The following is a 25,980-nucleotide window of genomic DNA, read 5'->3' as shown; positions in this document are numbered from 1 at the left end:
TCGTCTGAAGTAAACAAGCTACAGCTCCAATAAAAGTCCTCATGTCTGCTCAAGTTGAGACGGGCCTATGACAGTGATCGGTTCGGCCTCGTCACGAGCCGGGCGCGTCCAATCCACACGTGGTCCGCACACCACTGGCCGGGTCCCACGCAGCCGCACGCCCCTCACGTTGTGCACATGGCTCGCGGTGCACGCCACACCCAGCCGAGCCGAGGAGGCAGTCGACGCGAGTTTCTTGTGTAACAGCTGTGCATATTATGTTGCCAGTGGTACCGAGGTCGACCAGTTGCGCCAGCACTGCGCCTTCTTGAAATGTCCTGCCCGCTGCAGAGGCGGCGCATGCACCGGCCTCGCGGCGCAGCAGGGGCCGCCGGAAAATAGTCGGGGCACATTTTAACACACTTTTAGGGGAATTAGCGCGGCGTCGGCGTACTTATGTTTTCGCCGTAGCTGCTCTCGGCCCTTTTGGAGGAATGACAGGCGCATGTTCGGCTTTTAAAATGGGATTGTTTCTGCACGCTGTCGGCGCTGTCACCCCCACGGAGTCAGCGGCAGACAGGGTAAGCTCCGAAAGTCACAAACAAGCTGTCTGACTGTGGGGGCTACTGCGAGTTAGCATCGCTAGCCTAGCATAAACACAACTATTCCACAACACGTTTACGCCTGACTACACTGTTTTTTATCTGATCTTTTACGCCCGTGTTGACTCAAAACGCATGTGGTGGGTTTAGGATCGCATTGTCAGACAGTAATCCAGCTGTCAATAAAGATTTCCCGCGGCCGAAGTTTGAGGCTAGCTGCCCGTGCTAACGCGCCGTGCACCGGGACACATTTGAGCTGTGGCCTTGCTGTTGTGATCTGTTGTGTTTACGATCACTGGACACTTTAGGCGTTGGAGAGACGACAAAACGCCGTTCGTCTGCTGTGAATGGAGTGTGCTCACGCTCCGATGTGATGATGAATCAACAGTTCAACACAGTATAGCCATGAGTTTACATATACCTTCATTAATCACACTCTATTCTCATTGTATGGCCGCCAATGAGGAATTATAACAGTTCCCTTGATTACAATAATAAGGAAGTGTATAGTTTTAAATGGGGAAAAAGAGCTCAAAAAGGTGCACGTACTAGTAACAGGAAGCTGAAAATTAATAGCTTTATTACGAGTAAAAATCTACTTTACAATAGGTTTTTTAATAGCCTTTGTAGAGATGGCGATATACTAGTTTTTAAGCGAATCTTTTACTGTTCTCATGCTGATATGGTTTCGGTATTATTGTATCCCATGGGGCCCCCAATGATAACTGCACTTCCTCATTTCCATACCCCAGAGCCCTCTCCTTATGTCATCACATGTCTCATGTGCAGTATGTTTTTTAAGTATATTATCAGCGATAAACATAATAGTCATAAAGTACCTCCTACTCTCTAATGTAATCCAAGGACTTTCATACTGTTTTGCTTTGGACAGAGGCCAGTGTGACGCATATATATTATTCACACACTGTTATCTTATGTGATCTTGTGCTTGTGAAGATCATTAACTGGGACTGGATAATGTGAAGATTTCACAACCATTTAATATGTGGAATGGTGGATGATTGTTCATGAAATCAAAACTGAGCAAGGTTTTGGTTGTAGCACATTAAAACTGAATGCTTTGCTTTTGTGTCTAACACTGGCTACTAACTGAACTATTTTATTATACTATTATTATATGGCCTGTCACGATAATACATTTTCATATGATATATATATATATATATATATATATATATAATTATTTTTTTTTTTCACAATAAATGATCATATTGAAACTACTTTATTATGCCACATAGATGCAACAACCCTAGCAGGACAGATCATTTCCATAAACCCGTTCCTAGGTGTTTAATATCGTAAAGACGAGCTGTGATAAACAAACAGCTTAGTTAACAGTTTAGTTTGAGTTATTAGTTTGAATCTGTAATTAATCATAGATGTTACTTATTAAACCCCCTACAGCTCAAATCTTATACTACCAAACCAAACAATGAAAATGTGCACACATACATGATGTCTATTATATAAGTTATTGAATGCTTGTAGATCTTTCACAGTAACACATTTTGAAGTGTGATATATTACTATAGAAAAATATCACAAAAAACAGTATTGAAACTAACACAATAACCCTAAAGCGGAGTAGTCCCAGTGAACCCGTTTCTAAATGTATTTTATTATTAAAAAACATGAGCTACATAAATAACAGAATGAAACACTTTAGTACTTATTTAGTATGTATAAGTCATATAAATTACTTATTTTTTCATTCTATAATTTATTGAATGCTAAGTCGATATTGTAATTATAATGACTAACTTTATATGGACAGTAACTGTACAGAAACTTAAGTCTGCGTGACATTCGTCCTTGCCAACTTTTGTACTCTTGGATTACATTTGATGAATAATCCCTTAGTATAGTTTCCTCAACATCTTGTCTCTCTTGGTCTGGCACACATACAGTCTGTTCTGACTTTTAGATAAAATGAGGCAACTCGACTTTGTTTAAAGCTTGTCTGTCAGCTGTTGAAAGTTGATACATGTTCAGCAGGTTTTCATTCCCCATAACCGGCCCATGAGTGCATCCCTTTGTTGCGTAGCTGTATAATAAATAAGGGGTCAGTGATGGCTCAGTCAAGACTATAAATTAACCATAAATTGAAAGCATTTAGCTCCAGCAGCGTTATACAGAGGTCACAGGGGGCATGAACTTGTCCCAGTGTCTTTGCATTTCAACAGCTTCTCATTATTGGGTTGATTATTTTCTAATACAGCAATAATTTCTGGGAAAGTAACCGCATCTACCTTTAATCCTGTATATGCGGTCAAGTGGATTGTTTTTCGTTTTCCTGTTTGCATAGACAGTCAGGAATCTAGTTTGACGAGATTCTTTGCTCTTTCAAATCTTTAGTACATCTACGTAATGTACTCTATCTCTGCCGGGTCTCACTTTAACCCAAATCCTACTTTTACCCTTAATCCGAAAGTGTGGTCAACAGATCTCATGGATTTGGATGTACCACCTCTAAATATTGTGGGACATATTTAAACTAAATCTAAAACCATGGCTTTACCAGGACCATGTTAAACTTGGACTAAACCAACACATAATCAGTAGTTGTCAGTACCAGAAACACGGCCCTGTTTACACAGCAACGCTGCACAATGCTGGTCAGGAGAACGCTACATTCACACTTAATTTGATCTACATTTGGACTAAAGATGATGCTGCGGTGCTGCGCTGTTATCGTTCCATATGAGAAGCCATTACTCCAGTACATATGTGCTCAGAACGGTTCTTGTCCCTAGCGTTTTCAAGCGCTGATTCAATGAACATGTAGCTCGTATGTAAAGGCCTTCTTCTTTTAGATTAGAAGACCAGTTACACCTTTGGTGTACTGTTGCCCCCAGCTGTTTATAGTTCACATCTCCTTATGTATATTCTGTTAAAGAGTCCAATGACCCTTTCCATTTTATTCTAATGGTCCAGATTGAGTAGTTCTTTGAGAGAGATGCTTGTTGGACCAGCGATGCCCAGGTGCATGTACAGTTGTTTCCTCTAGTGCAGATAGTTGTTACACTGAAGTGTGTCTCAGTCTCTTCTCCACACTCAAACTTTCAACCAGAGCCAGCCCACTGACGCCACGCCGATATCAAAACATTGTGGATTTCAAAAAACTTGTTGCTATGTATTAAACAGCCTCTTAATCAAATATGATGTATCAAAACATGGTCAATGACAAGCTTGACTGTTTTTAATCAAGAAGTCAAGAAGTCAGCCAATACTCTGTCAATAACAGTATGTGGTTTGGAGCAGAATTCAGATTTTTGAGGAAAACATTTTTACTTGCAGGAAATTAATATAAAAGGCATTTTTATTTGTGTTAATGAGACCAAATAAAATTTAGCAGGACACCACAGAGCTAGAGGAGTCCCTTTCTCATGTGCTATCTTTATGCCAGGCTGACTGTACAGCCAAAAAGCTAGATGTTTATCTGTATCACATTGCAGAACAGAGGTCCGGTTGGCCAAAAGGGAAAAGAAAGATGTACAGCCTAATGAAAAACTACAAAACACGTTGATTTAATAAAGTAGATGGTTTAGCAGTTTTGGATAACCACAGTGATGACCCATGCTGATCTGGCTGCTTTATACTGAGTAATAGTTCTTGTGCGTGTATTATCAGTATATGTTCCCAGTAGTCCTCCCACTGTTGCATGTTTCTTTTGTGTGTTGTGGCCGTCTCACTAGGAGCCCCGTCTCTATCTCACTTCACCGCTGCTTTGGAAATTTCCGTAGAGCAATGCTCTATTTGGGCCCTGGATTGGGAGTGGGGCAAGGGTGTGGAAGGCTGTATTTGTGTGTGTATGGTGAATCCGGAGAGAGAGAGGGGAGTGTGTTGAGTCGGGGGCAGGCCGGGCTAGAAGGAAGTCTGCTTGTTTGGGAGCAGTGTGACTTTGTCTTCGGTGGGATAATGACCCACACGGTGCAGGGATTTGTCTGGGATTGTCGGACCTGGGATCGTCATGCCTTTCCGTCTGGGACCTACACTGGTAAACTTTACAGAGAGAATATCCTTATATAGAGTTTAGCGTGGCTAATTATTAAGCTGATTTCTGACAAAACATCAGAACAGAGGCGTAGCAAGAAAGACTGCAAGGCAGACAATTGCTTGGGGCCCCAAAGTCAAGAGGTTCTCAGTTCCGGTCAAGAGGTTCTCCAGTTAATTTTAACACTAAGGTGAACCTGACCAAATGTGTGATTAGTCCTCACTTTGTCCTGTTTACTCCTATGGGGCGCTTTGTTTAGGATGTGGCTGGCTGATGGCTCTGGTTGAAATGAAGTGGATTAATTACACCTCCATAAATCAGCCCTGAGTCTTGGCATTTCATCATCCACATCTACAGGGTTATTACAGTGACACTTTTCTCTCTTCATTTGTCCAAGTTATGGTATGGTTTAACTGTCTTGGATAAGTTTACTATTTTTGCATTAAATGGTAAACTACTTTAAGATTAATGATGTGTTGGCTTGGATTCTGTAGCCATGACATGCTGCTATTGAGACCTGTGTTGCGTATTGATTTGCTAATAGCCTCAACTATTGCAATGCAAATTACAGTGAGACATTTACAAATGTAATTTGCAAACTTATATTTGTTGAACTTAAGCACTGAAAAGATCACATGTTTTAATATTTGAAATATAAAAAAAAAGAACCTGAGATTCAAGTTCTGGTATACAAAAGGTATTTCCTTCAAATTGTAAAAGATAATCACATCATCACAGCTTTGAAATGTTGAAAGAATCTTTTGGCTTCGAGAAATAGGACTTTTTTTTAGATCATTTTTTTAGGTATGTACAAATAAGGAGCTATTATAACCAAGAAATGAATCCCTCTGACTGAAATTTTATAAAGGCATATAAATCAGAACTTTCAAGAATAATAATATCTAAATTATATCAATGCATTACTAATCTGGATAACTACTCTACTAAATATATTAAAAACAAATGGGAAAGAGAAGAAATATGTGTACATCCCAGTGGATGATGAGGCCATGTCAAAGTACCCATTATCCACAAGGAAATGCTAATTGTTGGAGAAATTGTGGTTGCCAGAAGACAAACTTTTAACTTTGTCATTCCTTTTAATTGAATAACTACCGGTATGTACTTAGGCCTCAGAACTCCTGACATGGACACAATTGACGGAGACCTTTGGAAAGCACATTTGGTGGCAGGAAAAAAGGCCATAACGACGAAATGGATGACACAAACGTCACCAACGATCAAGGACTGACATAGTAACAGAAATCAGACAAATGGAAACAATTACATTTGAACTTAATTTGGAATTTAACACATTTGATTGTCTTTGGACCAAATTGACTTTTTATTTTGATATGATTATGCCATGTTTATTTAATTTTGTTTTTGTTGCGCTGATTTGTATTTGTATTTAACATTTAACATGCTCTCTGATCTCTGTTCTGTTTGTCTCATGTTTTATGTTTTATATTTTATATTTAAAAAAAGCTTAAAAACAGTTATTTCCTAAAGTAAAAAAAATAGAATAGGAAAGAAATTGAAATATTAAAAACAACATTAGTGACACCTTTTATTGTTTGGAGTACGCCTTTTGGATTGAGTTTTTAAACTGGCTGCAGGGGCCCCTGTACATTTATTTCCGGGGCCACTCGAAACCCTTTGCGACGCCACTGTATCTGAAGAATCTTACTGAAAAAAATGCTTAGAATGTTCACCTTAATGATCCTCATTTAATTTTTAACTAATAAAAGATTTTTACATTCTTGAGATTTTTGGAGAACAGTTTGTCCAAAATAATCTTTTGCCCTAAAAGATAATTTTGTTTAGTCTCTGAAAGTTTTGTAAGTTGAAGCTTATAACACATGGTGAGTTGTTTCTTTGACTTTGGCCCAGTATCAAAACTGAACATGAGAGGAGATGAAACGAAAGTTACGACTGTAACTACGGTTCTATGAATCCCGGATGACCGCCAGAGGCGGTGCATAAAGCACTGGATGATCATCCTTGCGCATACACAGGTCGAGAATTAATAACAAAAAGTCACCTTTGACCCCCCGGTGGCTCACGTGAGTCTATATAGTCACGTGACACCGGGGGCTCAGTCCCTGGAAACCTTCTCGCAAAGCACGAGAATTCTGAGGGACCGGATGCTCTGGCGGTCATCCGGGATTCATAGAACCGTAGTTACAGTCGTAACTTTCGTTCTATTTCATCCCTACTGACCGCCAGAGGCGGTGCATAAAGCACTGGATGACGAATACCAGCAGGGTCCCTAGGAATAGACAAAACCATACCTCAATGGGACGCAGAAGAGTGTTGCCGGAGAACCTCTTCCAGCGGTTGTGGAGAAACCACATTCACTCTGTAGAATCTTGCAAATGTATTCGGGGATGTCCAAGAGGCCGCCGCACAGATCACGTCCAAGGACACCCCGTTCATAGCGGCCCACGAAGTTGAGAGCCCCCTTGTGGAGTGGCACCTCATCCCGGACGGCAACGGTCGCCCTTGTCGAGTATAGGCTTCCGTGATTACATCAACAATCCAGTGCGCGAGACGCTGTTTGGACAGAGCCTGGCCCTTGCGCGGGCCGTCAAAACAAACAGGCTCTCAGATTTGCGTATCAACGCTGTAGCACGCACATATGCCTCAAGCGCACGGACAGGACACAGCTGTTCGGCGGCAGATCCCGCACCAAAACGTGCAAGTTGTAGCGGCCGGTTGTGCCCCTCCGACAAAATCACCTTTGGAACAAAATCTATATTCGGCCAAAGGGAAACCCCAGAGTTGTCGGGGTGCCAACGAAAACAGGAGTCTGCCACGGACAAAGCCTGGAGCTCACTCACCCGCTTCGCAGAGGCCATTGCCAGAAGGAATGCCGTCTTCATTGACAGCCATTTAAGGTCAACCTGCGACAGAGGCTCAAATGGAGAGGATCGCAACGCCTCCAGCACCAGGGACAGGTCCCACGCCGGGGCCACAGACCGGGCCGGCGGATGCAAACGCCGAGCACCCTTTAGAAAAAGGGAAATATCTTGGTTACGGCCAACCGAGAAACCATTCCACCCCACATGCCCACAAGAAATTGTGGCAATGTATACCTTCAGGGTAGATGGAGAGCGCCCCTGGCCAAGTAGCTCCTGCAGGAATGCGAGCACCGTTGACACAGCACAATGCACTGGATCCTCCCCGCTTTTGCGACACCAGGCGTCAAACAGTTTCCACTTGCAGGAATACAGAAGACGGGTAGACCGGGCACGAGCATTGCTTATTGTGTTCCCAATCTCCCCGGCATACCTCGAGAAGGTCAGGCCGGGCCCTGCAGCGGCCATACCCAGAGCTTCAGGCGCTCGGGATTGGGGTGCAGAATCTGACCCCCTAGTTGAGAGAGGAGATCCCGCCTGGGGGGGAGACGTCTCGCTGTGCCGCAGCAGAGCCTGCGCAGCAAAGGAAACCATGTCCTCCCTGGCCAAAACGGGGCCACGAGCAGGAGACAGTGGCCCTCCTGAAAGACCCTGAGAAGCGTCTGATGAATCAGGGGGAATGGGGGAAATGCATAAAGCATCGTCCTCGGCCAGTCGTGAACCAGTGCGTCCTGACCCAGTGGGCTGGCCCTGTCCGCCAGCGAGAACCACTGAGGGCAGTGTGTCGCGTCGCGGGAGGCAAAAAGATCCACCTGTGCCCTGCCGAAGGTCTCCCAAATGTCCCTCACCACCTCCGGGTGAAGCTGCCAGTCCCCCGGCAGCGGCAGATGGCGAAACAGGAAGTCCGCGGACACATTCCAAACCCCCGTAATGTGAACAGCGCTCAGACTGGCAAGGCGCGGGGTAGCCCAAGTCAGGACCCGTTGTGCAATCCTGAACAGGGTCACCGACCCAGTGCCGCCCAGGTGATTTATGTGAAAAACCACACTGGTGTTGTCGGACCGTACCATGACATGACGGCCGCGCAGGTGTGGCAAGAAATGGCGCAGCGCTAGCTCGACAGCCAAGAACTCCAGCACATTGATGTGCAGCCTGCTCTGCCTCTGGGACCATGACCCTTGCACCATCCGTGCCTGCCATGTCGCACCCCAGCCTAGGAGGGATGCGTCGGTGTACACAACCTCCCGTCTGGAAGGAAGAGGCCCCAGCGGAACGCCCTGTGTCATAAAGGCCTCGTTCCGCCACCTGCATAGAGACACCCGGCATTGGGGAGATACGGGTAGCCGCTGCCGCCTGTGATCCTGACGTGTGGGGTCCAGGTGTAGACTGTTGAGCCACATCTGAAGGGGGCGCAAAGACAGCAGCCCCAGAGGAACCACTGTTGCGGCCGCAGTCAGCTTGCCCAAGAAGCTTAGGAACAAGACGTAGGGAAGAGAACTCCCCTGTCGAAAGTCCCGCAACATTCCCAAAATATCGTCCACCCGCTTGGGCGAAGGGCGTGCAGTCGCTGTATGGGAGTCGAGGACCATGCCGAGGAAAGTTGCTACCTGTGACGGCACAAGGCAGCTCTTTGCCAAGTTCACCCGCAGCCCCAAGTTGGCCACGTGCCTGAGCACAGTCTCTGTATCTTGAAGCGCCTGCTCGTGGCTGGGCGCACAAATGAGCCAGTCGTCCAGATAGGGCAGAATCCGCAACCCCTGGGCCTGCAAGGGGGACAAGGCTGCAGCGACGCACCTTGTAAACACTCGAGGGGACAGAGATAACCCGAATGGCAGAACCCTGAACTGGAAGTGTTCTCCCCGGAAAGCAAAGCGGAGAAACTTCCAATGTGGCGGTGCAATGGGGACATGAAAATATGCATCCTTCAGGTCTACTGTTGTGAACCAGTCGCCTGGGGAGATCGCCTGGAGCACTTGTCTGACCGCCTGAAAGGGAGTACCCATTCTGAAAGGGAGTACCTTTAAAAGCATATTTAGACCCCTGAGGTCCAGAACTGGGCGTAAATCGCCCGTCTTCTTGGGTACTAAAAAATAACGGGAATAAAAGCCCCCTGGATCCAGCAGGGGGTCCACAGGAACTATCGCCCCCTTGTCCAGCAAGGTGCGAATCTCCTGAGAGAGCGCCTGCGCCTTGGCCGAATCCTGAATAACTGTCATTCGGATCCGACCAGGAACAGGAGGCCGGCGGCGGAACTGCAGACGATACCCTTCGGACAGCGTGGCCAGCACCCAAATATCTGGGGAGTGATCCGTCCAGTACTCCAGCTGTCCTGGGGAAAAATGTCCTACCGCCGGCCCTGTGGCCTCATCTGGAGGCCCCTCAACCCCGCCCGGGTTTGTGGGGGCCACGGCCGGGCTGTGAGGAACGGGACGCACGGGATGGACGAAATCCAAATCTTGGGGCCTGTTCCAAGTCTGAGTCATGATGGGGCGGTGGTGTGTATCTCCGTGAAGAAACGGGAGGGGCGGCCTGAGCCGGTCGATGAGACCCCCGCCTATGAAGCCCCGCCAACTGTTGCCGTGTACGGCAAGCCTGGGCCGTGCGCTCTAGAGCCTCCAGGGCGGCCGGGCCAAATAGTTCTCCGGGAAGAACTGGAACACCCCTCAAGGTCTTCCTACTGGCGTCAGAGAGCGGAGACTGTGCCAGCCATACTTGGCGGCGAGCTTGCACTAATGTAGAGAGCAGTCGCCCTAGTTCCCTTGACATGAGGGCAAAAGCCTGCAAGGAGGCATCAACCAGCCCATGTGTTGGTTGGTCCACTGGCACTGTCTCAAGGGAAACCGACAGGCCAAGCATTAAATGAGACAATGAGTTCCCAATGCGACCCATACGAGCTCCCATGTCGTACGCCTTACACAGAAGGTCGTTTGTAACCCGGCACTGTGGTCGTGGACACCGGGCATTAGTCCGTAAAGTCTCCTCTGGGCGGACGATGAGGGAGGCAATAGCCGGCTCCACTGCCGGCAAATGTCCCAGGCCAAGCTTCTGAGGATCCTGCATCAGTGCCAAAACCCTGCCATCTGAAGTAGGCCTCGAAAATGCCTTTGGGTCTGTCCAACAGGCATGCAGTTCCATAATGTACTCCTCCGAGGGAGGAACTGCAAAGTGGGACGCTGCAGCCTGGCGCCGAAAGAAGGCGCTCGAGGGTGCCGCCTCATCCCGCGGAACATCCAGCTTTAAGCGGGAAAGTGCCGTCCGCAAAGCCGCTTTGACAGTGTCATCACTGTCGGCCTGAGAGCCGGCAGAGGCCAGTGAGCCAGATTCTGAAACTCTGGAGCTCAGAAGGTCAGACTCCAGCTGAAACTGCGTGTCTGAAGCAGCCACCGATATGACGTCGTCATATACTGAGGCTGTGCCATGCCCCTCATGCCGTTGTGCCACCACACGACTGGCATCAGTCTGGAGAGTCTGGATAACTGCCCGCATTTGGGCCAGTTCAGATGTCAGCGTGCTCACTTGAGCCGCTAACTTACCGGGGCCCTTCTTTTTCTTAAATGGGGGGCTGCCTTGAGTAGCTGTGGACGGCCACTTGAGGCCCCCAGTCTGGCCAGCTGGTAACTGACTCGGAGGCGCCACAAACAACCAGTCTGAAGCGTCCTCGAAAGCCGCCAAGCGCGCCACGCGCACAGACCGGGGCATAACCGAACAGTTGGAGCAAGCATCATCGGAGAGTGCCTCCCGAAGATGATCCAAACAAGACAAGCAGGGCAGAGATCATGCCCATCGTCAGGCTGCAGCGGCGCCAGGCAGGACCGGCAGCACAGGGACTCCAGCATGATAAGACCGGGGCCAATAGAGTTGGGTCGAGCGGAACGCCACTAGCGACTCCAAGATGTAAAACCTCTTACCTACCCCGGTAAGAGGGGCGCAGCGGGGTCAGGTCGAACAGTGAACGCCACTAATGACCCGCTATATGAGGGGACACCGCGGGGTCAGGTCGAGCAGGGAACGCCACTAATGACCCAATGTAAACACAAAACCAGCTACATGTAACCACCAGGTCGAGCCGAAAACGCCACCGCTGGTGTGTAACTGGCTGAAAACAAAGCAGTTCAGAACTAATGACCCGAAAACGGCTATAGTTAGAACTTAGAGCCGCGCGGCTGTATCAGTAAACCAAACAACCGGCTTTAGCACGGATAAACACAGAACCGGGTACAATTGTACGGTTCAAATTCAACAAAAAACTACCGAGCGCACGGCTACGGCGAAATGCATTAAAGGGGTACTTACCAGTCGTAGAAAACAACGTAAATATACCTCCTATTGCAACAGGTCCAACACGCTTGTGCAGCCCCAGGAGGGCGAGCGAACTCGCTGCACCGACTGTACCACAGTCACAGGGCTAACAGGCTACAAGCGGCAAAACAAACCAAACTTTGTGGGAAAACCGCAATATTAGCCGAACAACCACGTATACAACCTGCATGCAAGAAGGTGAAAAGGGACTGAGCTCCCGGTGTCACGTGACTATATAGACTCACGTGAGCCACCGGGGGGTCAAAGGTGACTTTTTTGTTATTAATTCTCGACCTGTGTATGCGCAAGGATAATCATCCAGTGCTTTATGCACCGCCTCTGGCGGTCAGTAGGGATGAAATAGAACTAGAGCTGCTGCACTTGTTTACTTCACATATTTGGACTAGCTTAAAGCTGGTCAGTCTAAAAACTGGATTAGTAAAGACTGCATCAAAAGTCAGTGTGAGGAATGTGAAAGGTTTCTGCTGCTTCATAAGGTGATCATATTTTTACTTCGTTCAAAATGAATCTCTCATATTTAAGAGGAGACTTATGTTTCTTTTTATGACCTTATAATTGCTGCTATTAAGGAATCACAAATAATTCACTAGAGTCAGTAAATATTTTACATGTAATAAGTGTGGATTCAAAAATATAAACATTATTTGATTCTAACAGAAGTACTTCATGATTTGATTTCAGCAGCAAATAGGCCAAAAGTCAATGTACTTTTTGCACCAGCTCCAACTGCAATAGATACATTTAAATAACCTGTGCTACTACTAGGCAGATGATTTGCCGTGCTCTGAAAGGACGGGGCCAACATAATGCAATGCCTTTCAGGATGGATATTCTTGAGGAAAAATGACTTGTGAAAATGGTGTATTTCAGAGCCTGCTGCAGTGTGAAGGGGTGAACAATCAGAGCTACATCTGTGAGTCGGGCCACTGCTGTGGGGAGTCTCAGTGCTGCAGCTACTATTATGAACTGTGGTGTAAGTCTGGTGTTTTTATATGCACACATTTTAGTACACACTGTGATGCCAAACGGTAACATCACTGCCTTTCACGAGCATTCAATCCTAAAATGAAAACAAGCAGGTCAGACAGTTTATGAGTGCACAAATGTTGTTGCACTGGTCTAGTGTCTTTGTTACCCAACTCCTGTCTTACATTATTATTATAATTATCATTATTATTTTGTGTTGATGTAGATGCAAATTATATTGCAGATTATCAAACTGCAAATAATTGAAATGAAAATCTTTTGTTTGGACTATAGGACTAACTGTGCACAAATAAACATTATGTAATAAACTAGACATTCAATACTAAATTATCACAATGAAATGAGAAGGAAATGTTTGCTGTACTTGTAATATGTCTTGCCCTACAGGGGATAATTCCTAGATAAAGTAATACTTAACAAAAATCTTGATTATTCAACTATCATATTAAATGATATGACTTCAGGTTATTGGGAGTTGCCTTGAGTGCTATTAACAAAGGCCAATGCATACCGAGACGCTCTGTCACACAGCAAAACATCAGTCTCCCTTAGCTTCATGGAGAATGCACACTCTGGGCTGAAAGCACATGCTTCCTGCACTTGTACTGTGACAGAAGGAGAGCCGCAGACACGTGCTGACAGACAATTTATCAGTGATTTGCAGATTTTAAAAAAAGTATTAAAAAATTGTGACCCTTTAAGTCTTTTAAGGGACATGTGTTGACGCCTGCCCTTGACGCAGGTCAGATGATACAGCTCAGCACACTGCACTCTCCTAATAGTCACATCCTTCCCCCAGACAAGATGCACTTTGTGATGTACTGCATGATACTTATAGTGTGACTATAACTTTATAGAGATCAGTATGACTCACTGTTTGTTTTGTTTTTGTTTCCATACATTTTCAAACTAAGCCTGTATTTGCTTCAGGGTTCTGGTTGGTGTGGGCCATTATATTCATTTTGAGTTGTTGCTGTGTGTGTCACCATCGGCGCACCAAGCACAGACTGCAGCAGCAGCAGAGGCAACATGAAATCAACCTCATCGCCTATCGAGAAGCACACAATTACCCGTCTGTGCCCTTCTATTTCAGTAAGTCACTTTGCTTTGATTTAAATAAGCCTCTATTTTGTTGAGTGGTTAAGGCACAGCACATGTACGCCATGCTCCAAGTGCACCTGGCTGCAGTGCCGTGCATCCCCCCATTTCATTCTCATCTGTCCTGTCCAATAAAGCCTAAGGGCCAAAAATAAGCCTCTATTTTAACTCTACAGATCCACAATATAAGAACTGTCTGAATACACACTAACGTGCATCCTTGTTTTTACGTTAAAGTACCCTACAGGGGATATATCTGGGGTGGATGGCACTCAATTTATCTAAACTAGAGCATCTCAAACTTTTTTCTCATATCCATTAGGGGATAAAACATGTATCCATGCCCCCCACAGCCTCGAGAAATTATAAAGTATTATAACTTATAATAACCCAATCTCGTCACATCTCGAAAGCTAAGCAGGTTGTTGTGTCCTTCGGGTTTCTGCATGTAACGCATATCAGCCAATCACATCAGAATGTTTGGTCAGATCCGAGTGATGTTCTGTCTGTGGATGACCGCTTTATGTTCTACCTCAAATCAATATTTCAATTGATTTTAAAGACATCATTATCAGATATACAGATATTGGGCAGACTAAATTGTGAAAAATAACATTTATAACAATTTATTTTATAGCTAATATAAAATAGTCCACAAACTGGACTTTGGTTTAATAGTGGTAAATAACATTGCTTAGAAGTTCTCAAGTTATTTAATAGTTGCACTGATAATGTTTTATTACAAGTAGAGATTATTTACTAAAATTCTGCATGAACAGTACAAAACACCATGCTCAATAATATTGTTTATTGAGATATTTTCATTGTCTGTAAAAAAAAAGATTCTGATCCTAGTTTGAATGGGATTAGCCAGGGACACGCATGTCCATCCGTATCAAAACAAATATGGCTTCTTCCCCTATTGCAGCATCGTTTGTACCAAATTTCATAATCCTGTCACAAAGTATATTATGTTTGTTTTGTCCTGCTCGTCACCTAAACTAAGAGGGTATTTTAACAGCTCCTAACAATTCTACAATTTAAGATTTTGCCTCACAAGTTCTCTTCTAAAACACAAAGTGCACCAGGCTAGACAGAGAAGATGTGTGACTACTAATTGTGCAATGTCATCGTCCTCATTTCTCACCAGAGCATAAACAATTGTTTGCTTACCCTATTTTCAGAACTAGTTGCATTTGCCAGTTTAGCAGAATCGACACATGACTGGAATGAACCTCTGTAGTTGCTTTGTTACTCTGGTTATAGAAAAACTGTAGCTCAACAGTTATTCTTGCTGTCTAAACTAAGAGCAGCTTTTTTTGTTTTCTAGGGTTTTTGCCAAACTACCTCCTACCTGACTATGAAGAGGTGGTTAACAGGCCACCGACTCCTCCGCCTCCGTACAGTGCCTTACACACAGGGCCCACTACAATGGTCACAAGTCCCCTGGCCACAGAGCAGCAGGAGGGACGCGCCCCTAGCAGCCTGTCCACTCCTCTGGCCGCAGTGTCTGACAGTCTGTGCTGCCGGCCTAGCGTTGAAGATCCACAGAGCCCGGCCTTAGACTTTATACCCAAACCTGACGACAAGCAGGTCCAGATGAGGCCAGAGTCTGACGTGATCCTCGCGCCAGATGGGATCAGTGATGAGAACCAGGAGAAAGACAGTGACAGTGGGGATAGCTCCTGCAAGGATGCACTGATGAAAGAACTGCCTGAGAACAGCACAGAGGACAAAGAGCGCCTCCCCAATGGGCGGAGGAGGCGCTTTACGGGCGACTCTGGGATCGAGGTGTGCGTCTGTGGCACTAGAGGGAGCAGGGGGTGCAGCGGGGCGGGCGTGGTAGGCCAGGAGCAGGAGGGGAAGGAACTGAGGGAGCTGGAGAGCCTGTTGGGCCCAGATGAAGATGAGGGAGGAGATTTCTGTGACGGCTGCGGGCATCGTGCCTCCTTCACCGTAGAAGAAGAACCGGCTCTGGGAGCAGACAGGAGGCCGTCCCGAGGACCACAGAGTCCGGCTCAGCCCAATCACCTCATAGGCAATCCTCCTGTGTGCCTGCTCCTCCACACCATCAGCGAGCAGGAGGGCAGCCACCTCAGCACCAGCACTGAGCCTCAGGGCTGAGATCAACACACCAGCACGTAAGGAGCACTACACAGTCCTGCAGCGGAGGAGATGCATCCTTTGGTTTTCTCAATCCTCTTTGACTTAAATGAATATGTCAACATTTGTGGAAAATGCAGTTTTCTTGAGAGTGAACGCCTGCTCTTTCCCAATGTGAACAACAGTGGCCTTCACCTGTGAATTTGGGTTCATCTTTGGCTGCTATAGCCTTCTAGCAGTCTACATCCATCCAGACATTCAACATTGCACAAATACGGTACACATAGCTCCACGTCTTATCCATAAGCTACTGCCAGAGATGAAAACACTTGATTTAATGTTTTGAAGGGGCATTACCAAGAAGTTGGCGAGTTATAAAGCCTTTGGAGGGAGAGAAACTACCGTAGGTTACAGTTTGGATGTCAGCAATGTATGCGATTATGCAAGCCCAATACTGTAATGGGACGAAAGTAGTAGTTTATTCTTTCACAAGTGCTTTGAGGCAGCAAATGTTCATCTGCCTTTCTTTTTTTTTTGCTCTCTATTTGATCTCTTGACAATAGGAGTAATAGTGTTCTACAATCATTGTCTAATTTGCACAATTCGTTAACTATTTCTGGAGAAGTTGGCAGTAACTCAATCAAAGAACATGCTAATTTAAAGTCTTATTTTGCATGAAGTTAATTCTTTTGTAGGTTTTTGTTAGAACATGTGTGGCGGAAAGGTTGCAATTCTGTTGTAAGATTTGTATGCAATCACAATTTTGTCATTAACGATTGTGTGTTGAATGTGCCTACCTGAAAAAGTCTTGTGGCAGTAAAGAAAATCGGTACCAAATCAAAGATTTTTTTCCTTAAATGAAAGGGCAGCCTTGCTTGTACCTCATTTCTTTCATTATAACTTTATGCCAACTATGAATGCATTCATATATAAATTCTGATCAAGTATATTAAGTGTATTTAACACATATATGTCACATATGTAAAATACGGCACTGTTATTGGATAGTGGAACATAATTGTAAGATGCAGTTGGCCCCTCACCTGGTCAAGTAAAGAAAAGATGAGACTTAACTTATTTTGTGACAAATAAAAGTATGATGCAGCGTTGTTATTATTACTAACACAAATTCTAATCGGACATTCAAAATGGCTGCATTTATTTGTGCACTACAAAGTCCCATGTTTTGTAAGAGGTGGTTCCATTTCAATCTAATCAATCCCATTTATTCCAAATTTGTTCATTTGCTCTACTGAATGTATCAACAGTACCATTGATTGTAAAACGAGAGCACAACTCAGTTTTGGTTAAATGATCCACATTTAAGAAATGTTGAAGACAAAAAAGCATTGTTGGTTTCACTCCATTGTTTCTCCAAAAGCCCTGAAAGGCGCACTATATTTTCTGGTGAAGGGTCTGCCACATGTTTCTCTTTATGGAGATAGCTTTGCCTGGAAGATTCCACAGTATGGTAATACATTTATCCATCACCATGGAGACGAGCAAATGACTCCACTAGGACAGGGTTAGTTACAGGGCAGATCTGTGGAGGTATTTTTGAGCAAAAACACCTGTAATGCAAGAAGACCAGGTTTAATGTAATACTGTGGAACAATCCAGACAAAGCAGAAGAACATCTTCATGGATCTTCAACCTAAAATGTTACATAGTGCACCTTTAAATCTGCTGTCATTCTTTTACAGAAGTAATATTTTTGGCCAAATAGGCTGGTACTTTATATTAAGCTTTAATTAAAGCTTGAATAGTTAGTCTTGGCCCTCAAAAGTGCTTTTAGCAAAATACTTTTAATATTTAGAAATATTTTTAATATTTTTGTTTTGTGGTACATGTAGTACAAAGAGGAGCTATTTTTCATATCTGACAATACAATGTAACTGTTGAAATGATAAAACCACTGTTTATTTAAAATTGTTTAGACTTTGTAAGCTACACATTTGCTTTCATAATCATTCAATCATTAGCTTGTTTTGCTTGTCATTTCAATGTTTTGTGAAGCCGTAGAGAGGGTGTAAATGACTAACAGAAAAGATGCAGTTTTTGTTAACCAAATCAGGGGCGTCCTGCCAAAGACACTCTGTTTTTCATCAGTCTGAGGTGGTTTTGCACATCTTTGAATGTTCAAATAACATAAGCCATTTATGACATCGATGTTTGTTCAATAAAATACCCAAAATTACTAAACTTGGTCTTTTAATATGAACTGTATTTATTTATTTGTTGGACTGGACGAAATAGCACAGTAGTACATTTTTAAAGTTGGCTACATAATTTTAAAGTATTTAATCCCATTATTGTGGCTGTTTTAGGACTATTCAAAGATACTAGATTAAATACATGTGGTCTATATACAGCATAAATCGATTGTTTGCCCTTGATTAGAACTCTGAACTTTCTATTGAAAATGAACATGAGTTAAGTAAATTGGCAACTCTAAAATGTCTGAATGAACGAGAGTGAACGTTTGTCTGTCTCTGTCTTTGTTTTGGCCCCGTGACGAGCTGGCCCCTGACCAGGGTGTACCCCGCCTAAGGCCAAAGGTCACTGAGATAGCCTCCGGTCACCCGCGACCCCTGACGGGAACAAGCGGGAGAAAACGACTTTAAAATAAATAAACACTTCTTTCAGTGGACGGCAGGGGGCGACATTCAGCCAGGCTCAGGATGTGTAGAGCAGCTGGATGGGGGAAACTAATGGACTGTGACTGCAAGTGCTATAGTTTTTATGAAGTATTTTTGGAGGTATTCTAAGGATCTGTGATTCATTCAAACACGAAACTATAAACCAAAATACCGCCCCTAAATATATAAGTCACGTGTAATTTCTAAACCTATCGAAGGGAGGCAATAACACTGTCAGGAAGCGTCCAGTCTGCTTCAAACTCCAAAAGAAGAGAAGAACCGGAAATAAAAAGCGTTTGTAGTTCTCGAGAGCTGTGAACACACGCTCCACCTGTGACCCGCACCTTTTACCGTCACAGACCATGACTGACAGCGGGTGGTGAGTGTTTTGGGCCTTTTCGATCATATTTAAGTCGAGTGTGTTAGTCAATCATCTGCATACGACAGCTTTATGAACAGGTTGTAATAGTCTGGTTATTGTTAAGTGGATCCGTCCAAGGCTTCTCTGACTCTTCCATCCATGTGGACGTCAAGGTAAATACAACAGCCGTGTTGCCTTGGAAACACGCACTGTCTCTGTGTGTACTAAAATAAGTGATCATTTCGATTGCAAGGAATACTACACCGTCCTCAAGTCTACTTCAGACCTGAAAAGTAACGCGTGTGTGGCTCCGGCTGGTGCTCTGCCCGCGTTCATCCGCCAGGCTCTGGGCAAAGTCCACCCCGAGGTCTCCTCCAGGTGACACCGCGCTCACTTTATTGTGCAATATTGTAACTTAGTAGATCATTGACGATCAAACGTTGTTGTCCCCAGGTACTATGGCTGTGGTCTGGTGGTGCCCGAGTCCCTGGAGGGCTGCAGGATCCTGGACTTGGGCAGTGGCAGTGGGAGAGACTGCTTCATGCTCAGTCAGCTGGTGGGACACAAGGGTCACGTGACTGGGATTGACATGACCGAGGAGCAAGTGAGATGCTTCATTCACATTCAGGTCCTCTGTCTTTGCTCTCTGGCAACAGTGGACATTTACTTTAATAGGATATATATCTGCTACTTGATCATTTATCACGTCTGTGTGTGTTGAATCTTATACTTTGTGCTCAGACTTTGCACCAATATTCATGTTCTTTTCCTGTAGCTTGACGTGGCGAGAAAGTACCTGGACCACCACATGAAAGAATTTGGCTACGAAACGCCCAACGTCAGTTTTGTTCAGGGCTACATTGAAGCTTTGGCAGAGGCGGGGCTTCAAAGGAACTGTTTTGATATAATAATGTAGGCTATGTTTTTTTTTGGTTAAACTTTGTTTGTTCTGACAAAAAGTAACTGTGATGTGACGCAGTTCAAACTGTGTGGTGAATCTGTCTCCTGACAAGAAGAGAGTGTTGGCCGAAGCCTACAGCGTCCTTAAGGTACAAGAGCAATTAAGGTTATTAAAGTCGTATTTAGAGGTGGGCAATTTATTAACATTTAGTTAAATACTCCAAATAGAGCTGATGAAAAACAAAAATAAAAAAGGTTATGTTATAAACTTTCAAATAAGTATATAAGGTGATATTTCTGAACTTTTGTGATTTAATTTTGCGTTGTCTGATAATGAAACCTCAACTAATACTTTTAAAGATGTGTTTTACACATTTCTCTTGGATGGACATAATATCATCTGTTATCGTGATACTCATACATTTATGTAAATTTTGCCAACTTCTAGTTGTATTCATCCAGCCCCAAGCACAATTCTTCATAATTTGTAGTGCAGGGGCCTGATTTAAATGATGTATTTGTTTACATGTAGTTTGTTATATCATTAGGATGGTGGCGAGCTGTACTTCAGTGATGTGTACAGCAGTAGAAGACTAACAAATGAAATAAAGGATCACAAAGTCCTTTGGGGTAAGTTGAATCCTACACACTTTGGTAGGTGATATGTTTGAGAGCATAAGTGCTCGGGCTTATGTGGCGTATGTGGACAGGTGAGTGCATAGGTGGTGCGCTGTGGTGGGAGGATCTGCTGCAACTGGCCAATGAAGTGGGATTCAGCCGTCCTCGTTTGGTGACTGCCAACATCATTACTGTGGACAACAAAGAATTGCAAGACATTCTGGGTAATAGTGTTTGGTTTCAAGAACAAAAAGAACAAAGAAATAGGGAAAATATGTCATGAATAATTTGGCAAATTTACCGGGACAATGTGTAAACAATTCTGCTACTCCACCTGAGTTTGTTTCATCTGTTGTCCCTGGACAGATGTTAAAAAGGAATCATTAAAGAACAACTGTAAGAGCAAATAAAAGACAGTGAAGATACACAGAACAAACATTAAAGAACATAAACAGAATGTACACAGACGCATAAATAAAACGAGTACAAGTATAATTCATTTGTACCAGTAGTGATGTAGAACCTAATGTTGTATCTTTATAAACTTTCTTATCCCAAGGCAAAGTACTTCTAGTCTCACACACGAGTACTTTGTAAGAACTGTACTGAAATGTGATTGTAGGCGTGGGGGGAAAATGAATGTCAGTCCATCAAAATTGTGTTGTAAATGTCTTGGTTGTGAGAGTGAATGGACTAGAATTAATTATAAATATGCAGAAATATAATCTTATGCGTGTTTGAAGGATTGCAATCAGCTTTTATCACAGCCTTTTAAATACACAGCCTTTTCATTAAAGACAATTGATACTCCAATTTTGCATAACTCCAAAAACAGCAATTGCTTTTAAAAATAAATATATATTTCACATGAACGATTTGAATTATTAATATTAGGCAATTGTGTTTATCAGCGAAACCGTTCGGACTGTTGCCACACACAATCTACAACACCGATGGTCCCCAAGAAAACTATAATTTATCCTATAAAGCTCAAATGAAAGAAACGTTAAGTAACCGAGACTTTCAAACAAACTGAGCCATCGGGTTGTGAAAGAGCGACTCAGGAAAAAAAACAATCAACAAAACGTCATTGCAACATTCTGAGTACTTCTGAGAATAAAAATAAATCATACATAAATAATACATAATAAATAAATATAATACAAATAATAAAATAATTAAAAGTTATTAGTGGACAGAGAAAATGTTTGATTTCTCCCCCTTTTTTTGGTAGGTGATTTCAAGTTTGTTTCTGCCACATACCGCCTTTTTAAGCTCCCCGAGGGCAGCTCCAGGCCCAGTCGAGTCATCTATAACGGGGGCATCACAGGTGTAGAGAACTGCTATCCGTTCGACTGCCAGTACACTTTCAAGGTGTGTACTCTTGTTGTAACTATTCTGCACTGCACATTTAGTTTGTACAATGAAATAATTATGTCATTATTAGGCTGAGGAAGTGGTGGAAGTTGACGGAGATTTGGCAAAGATCCTGAGCTTTTTGAGGTTTGCAGAGGACTTCACTTTTGAACCATCAGGACAATGTGGAGTTAAAGCTAAGGTCAGCAACACAAGCAGAAAAATACTGTAGAAACACATTTATAATTACCATTTAAATGAGTGCAACATATTAAAATATAATTTAATATTTTACTGTTAATTATTAAGTGCTTAATACTTAATTGTGGGAACTCTAAAGTGCAATTAAACTATTTTTCAAGAGGTAAGTGGGGGAAGATTATCTTAGTTCTGTTACTTAAGTAAAATTATAGAAAATGAGCAAAGTAATTACAGTAAAAGTAAAAATATCAAATCAAAATTTGTCTTAAGTAAAAGTAATGGAGTATACATTTAAAAATATACTTTTGGGTAGTAAAAATAAAGGTGTTTCACACAGATTTTGAGATTCTGAGAGGTTCTCCACCTTCATTGTCTCGTAGCTGCAGCAACCCCCAAACCCGGTGCTGGACGCCGGAAGTAAGGGATGCCCTATCAGTCCTATCAGGCCTCATGGGCTCGTAGGGCTCCTGAGGCAGGGGACAGATATTGGAAGGCCAGCTCAATGCAGGTCATGCAGTCACAAAGGCAGTGGATGCAGTGCCTCACTGACACTATACGGTGTGGGAGGAGAGCGATTGGATTGACCTGGTGGTGGAACACTGGACCAGCTCTATATTCTCCATTGGATGCTCAAGGGGAGTGGGAGTTTGCCCAACCAGTCCACACATGTTTGGGTGTTTGACCATGTTCCTTGTGGGGTCCTGTGGGGGGTGCTCTGGTTTCCTTTGCTCAAGTCTGTCCGGGCCCTGTATGACCAGAGTAGGAGTTGCCCTTTGTCACCGGTTCTGTTTTTATGGACAGAATTTCTGGGCACAGTCAGGGGTTGGTGTCAGTTTGGGGACCACAGGATCTCATTTCTGCAGTTTACAGATGTAGATCTGATGGCTTCATCTAATCAGGACCTGTAACATACACTGGGACAGCGGGTAGGGAGTCTTCCCCAAGTGGAGGAGTTCAAGTATCAGGTGAGAACCTATTGAGATCGAGGCCTTTTTTTCAAGGGTGACCTGGGGCAAAGGGAAAATATAACAATTGATAAAAACATAACAAAAAACATACTCATTTAACAGACATTTAAGAAAATGAAAACAACAAAATCTACATTTAAAAGCACTGACAATTTTGAAGGCAGTTCACGCAACTTCAAATCCGACTGGAGGGAGTTCCAACCTGCGGGAGCAGCATAGACAAAGTGTTTCCTTACACAAGGGACAGACTAGCAAAACATATTGCCTGAGCGTACGGCACAGTAGAAGTAGGTTGGTGCACATTCACATAATATTTTATACACTAAAAACATGCAACATGTGAACATCCTGACACCAAAAGAAGGCCACCAAGCCTTGGTATAGAGGTCACAGTGATGGGTCAGCCTGCCACAACCTGTTGTGAATCTCAATGCACAATGAAACGTACTCTAATGTCCAAGGATTTCAGACATTTTTAATAGCGGTATTCAATTAATTAAATTTATTTTGTAACGCCCAAAATCACAACAGCAGTTGCCTCGAGGGGCAACAGTGAATAAATAGATATATATTTTTTAAAAAGGTATAAATGTGGCTGAGACCAGACGTTGGGCTAGGAGGCTAAAACAAGCTTTATCAAAATGTTTTATCAATTTACCGGTCAATGTACGTTCCTTTTCTAGCCTCGGGGCATGAGCTTTGGGGAATGACCGAAAGGACAAGTTCGTGCATACAAGCGGTCGAAATGAGTTTCCTTCGCAGGCTGGCTGGGCGCTCCCTTAGAGATAGGGTGAGGAACTCAGTCACATGAGAAGAGCTTGGAGTAGAGCTGCTGCTCCTCCACATCGAGAGGAGCAGCTGAGGTGGCTCAGGCATCTGTTCTGGATGCCTGTTCCTGGCCCGTCTCACTGGGAAGAGGCCCTGGGGAAGGCCCAGGACACGCTGGAGGGACTATGTCTCTCTGTGGCCTAGAAATGCCTCGGGTCCTCACGGAGGAGCGAGAGGAAGTAGAAAGGCAAATCTGGGTTTCTCTGCTCAGACTGCTGCGTCCGCGACCTGGCCCTGGATAAAGTGGAGAGAAAAAGGATGGATCTAGTGATTTTGGATCAGTAGAGGCTGAAACTTTTTGTTTGTTTGCTCAAAGCTGGGACTTGAACTCAAAACCTATACAGAGGATGTGAACATGATCATGCTAGAAAATAAACCTCAAACCATATGAAAAGTATTTTTTACTTTTCAGTCCACGTAAAAAGTATATGGTAGAAATTACATATACCTGCTCTCCAATATTGTAAAGTAAAAGTAAAAAGTATCTGCTGTAATATTTACCTTAATGTACACTTTTACTGAAGTACGAAACTATTACTTTTTATACTTTGTTACTTTTCATCACTGTTTTGAGTTTATGGTGGACAATACACACAACTCTTATTCATATTTAGATTCCCAAATTAAACAGCTTGTTGTTGTTGTTGTTGTTGTTGTTGTTGCTGTTGCTAACTTGTATAGATTATTACAAACGTCTTTGGACAGCTGGTGATGTGACGCCAGAGATTTGGGACTGATCTGTATTTAAATCTTGAATCCTGTTCAATATAATTTTTCGTTGAGCTTCATTATTTGTGTATTAATAATCATAAAAGACGCAGAAAATATATTTTGTTTTACCAATATATTGTTAAATGATTAATATTGTTCTTAGACCATAGGGGAGACAATTTGAGTGTCATAAGCGGGAACAGGAAGAAGATTGTATTTGATTTTGATCCTAGTGCTATATGTCACTCTGTATCCAACAGCTATGAACTAAAAACATCAAAATACACCCCAAAGTATCCCTCAAGGTGACATTGTTTTCTTTGAACCAGGGGGGCCATGGGGTTTGCTTGAGGCCACACCCAGAGAGCCCTCTTCTGTTTGTTCATTGAGCCTCACATGTGCGTTAACATGGAGCCTACAGCAGGCACTCATACCCAATGCTCTAACATACATACACACACTTCACACGCACAAGGTCAAGCAGCTGTCCCAGAGTCATAACCAGATGACGAGGTCCTGCTGAGGGAACCTTGAACAGGGAGGAATGTTCTCTCTCTTAGCTCAGAGACTGCCATCTTATCAGCTCTCATGGTTAGCCAATGTATACATAGATTGGTACTATTGTTGTAAATGTGACTTAATTAATGCCCCCATTTTAGGATGTTAGATGTTATTTTAGTATAAATAACATTTACTTTCTGTTTCTGTTTACTGTCACATTGAAGCAACAGGTAAAGACATTTTATTATCAAATTCTGTCACATGTTTTTTACCTTTGGACTGACTTCCTGAAATGAACACACTTTGCAATCAACAGATACGGGTTGATAATAGTCATAAAAATAATTTTGACTCGTCTTTTAAAAGCACTGCTACTGTGAAAAGAAAATCTTATAAAAGGTACAACTACAGCTGATAATACGGCAAAATATTCTATTATACTATTATACCACTCTTACATTTTGGCCTGTAGCACAATGTTTGTTAAATAAAGATTGTGTTATGTTTTACACAATGACAAGACTAAAATGTGATTTACTTTATAAACTGTAGATGATTCTCTCTTCTCACAGGAGAACCTGGTGGATCCTTTTGAACTGGCGCTGCAGCTGGAGAAACAAAGCCCCGGTTCTACCACTAGGGGGTGCTGCAGCACACAGTCTGCCTCCTGCTGCAAGTGATGCTCAGAAAGAACACTAAAACACTGTTAACTGTGGGAATACAGTATTTATAATTGTGAAATGTGTGTCATCTTTAGCTTTCACAATTATAGATGAATAATATCGGGCAACAATAGAATATGCTTCTAAGCATGCGATGCTTTACACACAGTTTCTCTTGTCTCTGTTGTCCTGGTGCATTATGTCAATATATCAGGCATCAAAATGAAGTCTCCTGGTGTGTTTTTTTTCCCTCTTGTGGTTGTATCTTGT

The 25,980-nt window shown here is 43.5% G+C and overlaps 2 protein-coding genes across 3 annotated transcripts; both read left to right on the top strand.

Annotated features, from left to right (window-relative positions):
- Window positions 1-408: 408 nt before the first annotated feature.
- Window positions 409-18,167, top strand: wbp1lb (WW domain binding protein 1-like b). 2 transcript variants are annotated; one of them, XM_072462593.1, is made up of 4 exons: window positions 409-560; window positions 12,648-12,750; window positions 13,695-13,856; window positions 15,193-18,167. In XM_072462593.1, exons 1-4 carry the CDS (start codon window positions 474-476, stop codon window positions 15,984-15,986), a joined length of 1,146 nt encoding a protein of 381 aa, XP_072318694.1. In that variant the 5' UTR covers window positions 409-473; the 3' UTR covers window positions 15,987-18,167. The 2 variants fall into 2 exon arrangements, with proteins under 2 accessions (XP_072318694.1, XP_072318695.1); XM_072462594.1 differs by lacking the exon at window positions 409-560 and adding an exon at window positions 4,251-4,599.
- Window positions 18,168-18,907: 740 nt separating this feature from the next.
- Window positions 18,908-25,937, top strand: as3mt (arsenite methyltransferase). Its single transcript, XM_072463586.1, has 11 exons — window positions 18,908-18,983; window positions 19,090-19,138; window positions 19,219-19,343; window positions 19,419-19,569; window positions 19,741-19,877; window positions 19,945-20,014; window positions 20,414-20,495; window positions 20,576-20,707; window positions 21,718-21,857; window positions 21,931-22,041; window positions 25,621-25,937. The coding sequence occupies exons 1-11, from the start codon at window positions 18,967-18,969 to the stop codon at window positions 25,726-25,728; spliced, it is 1,122 nt and encodes a 373-aa protein (XP_072319687.1). The 5' UTR covers window positions 18,908-18,966; the 3' UTR covers window positions 25,729-25,937.
- Window positions 25,938-25,980: the final 43 nt, after the last annotated feature.

The sequence above is a fragment of the Eucyclogobius newberryi genome, unplaced genomic scaffold (assembly GCF_026437365.1).
Source record: "Eucyclogobius newberryi isolate DKJ021-1_F unplaced genomic scaffold, fEucNew1.0.hap1 SCAF_4, whole genome shotgun sequence".
In the NCBI taxonomy this organism is placed as follows: domain Eukaryota; kingdom Metazoa; phylum Chordata; class Actinopteri; order Gobiiformes; family Gobiidae; genus Eucyclogobius; species Eucyclogobius newberryi.
Note: the sequence above shows the minus strand (reverse complement) of the source record. Positions and strands in the feature narration are given on the sequence as shown.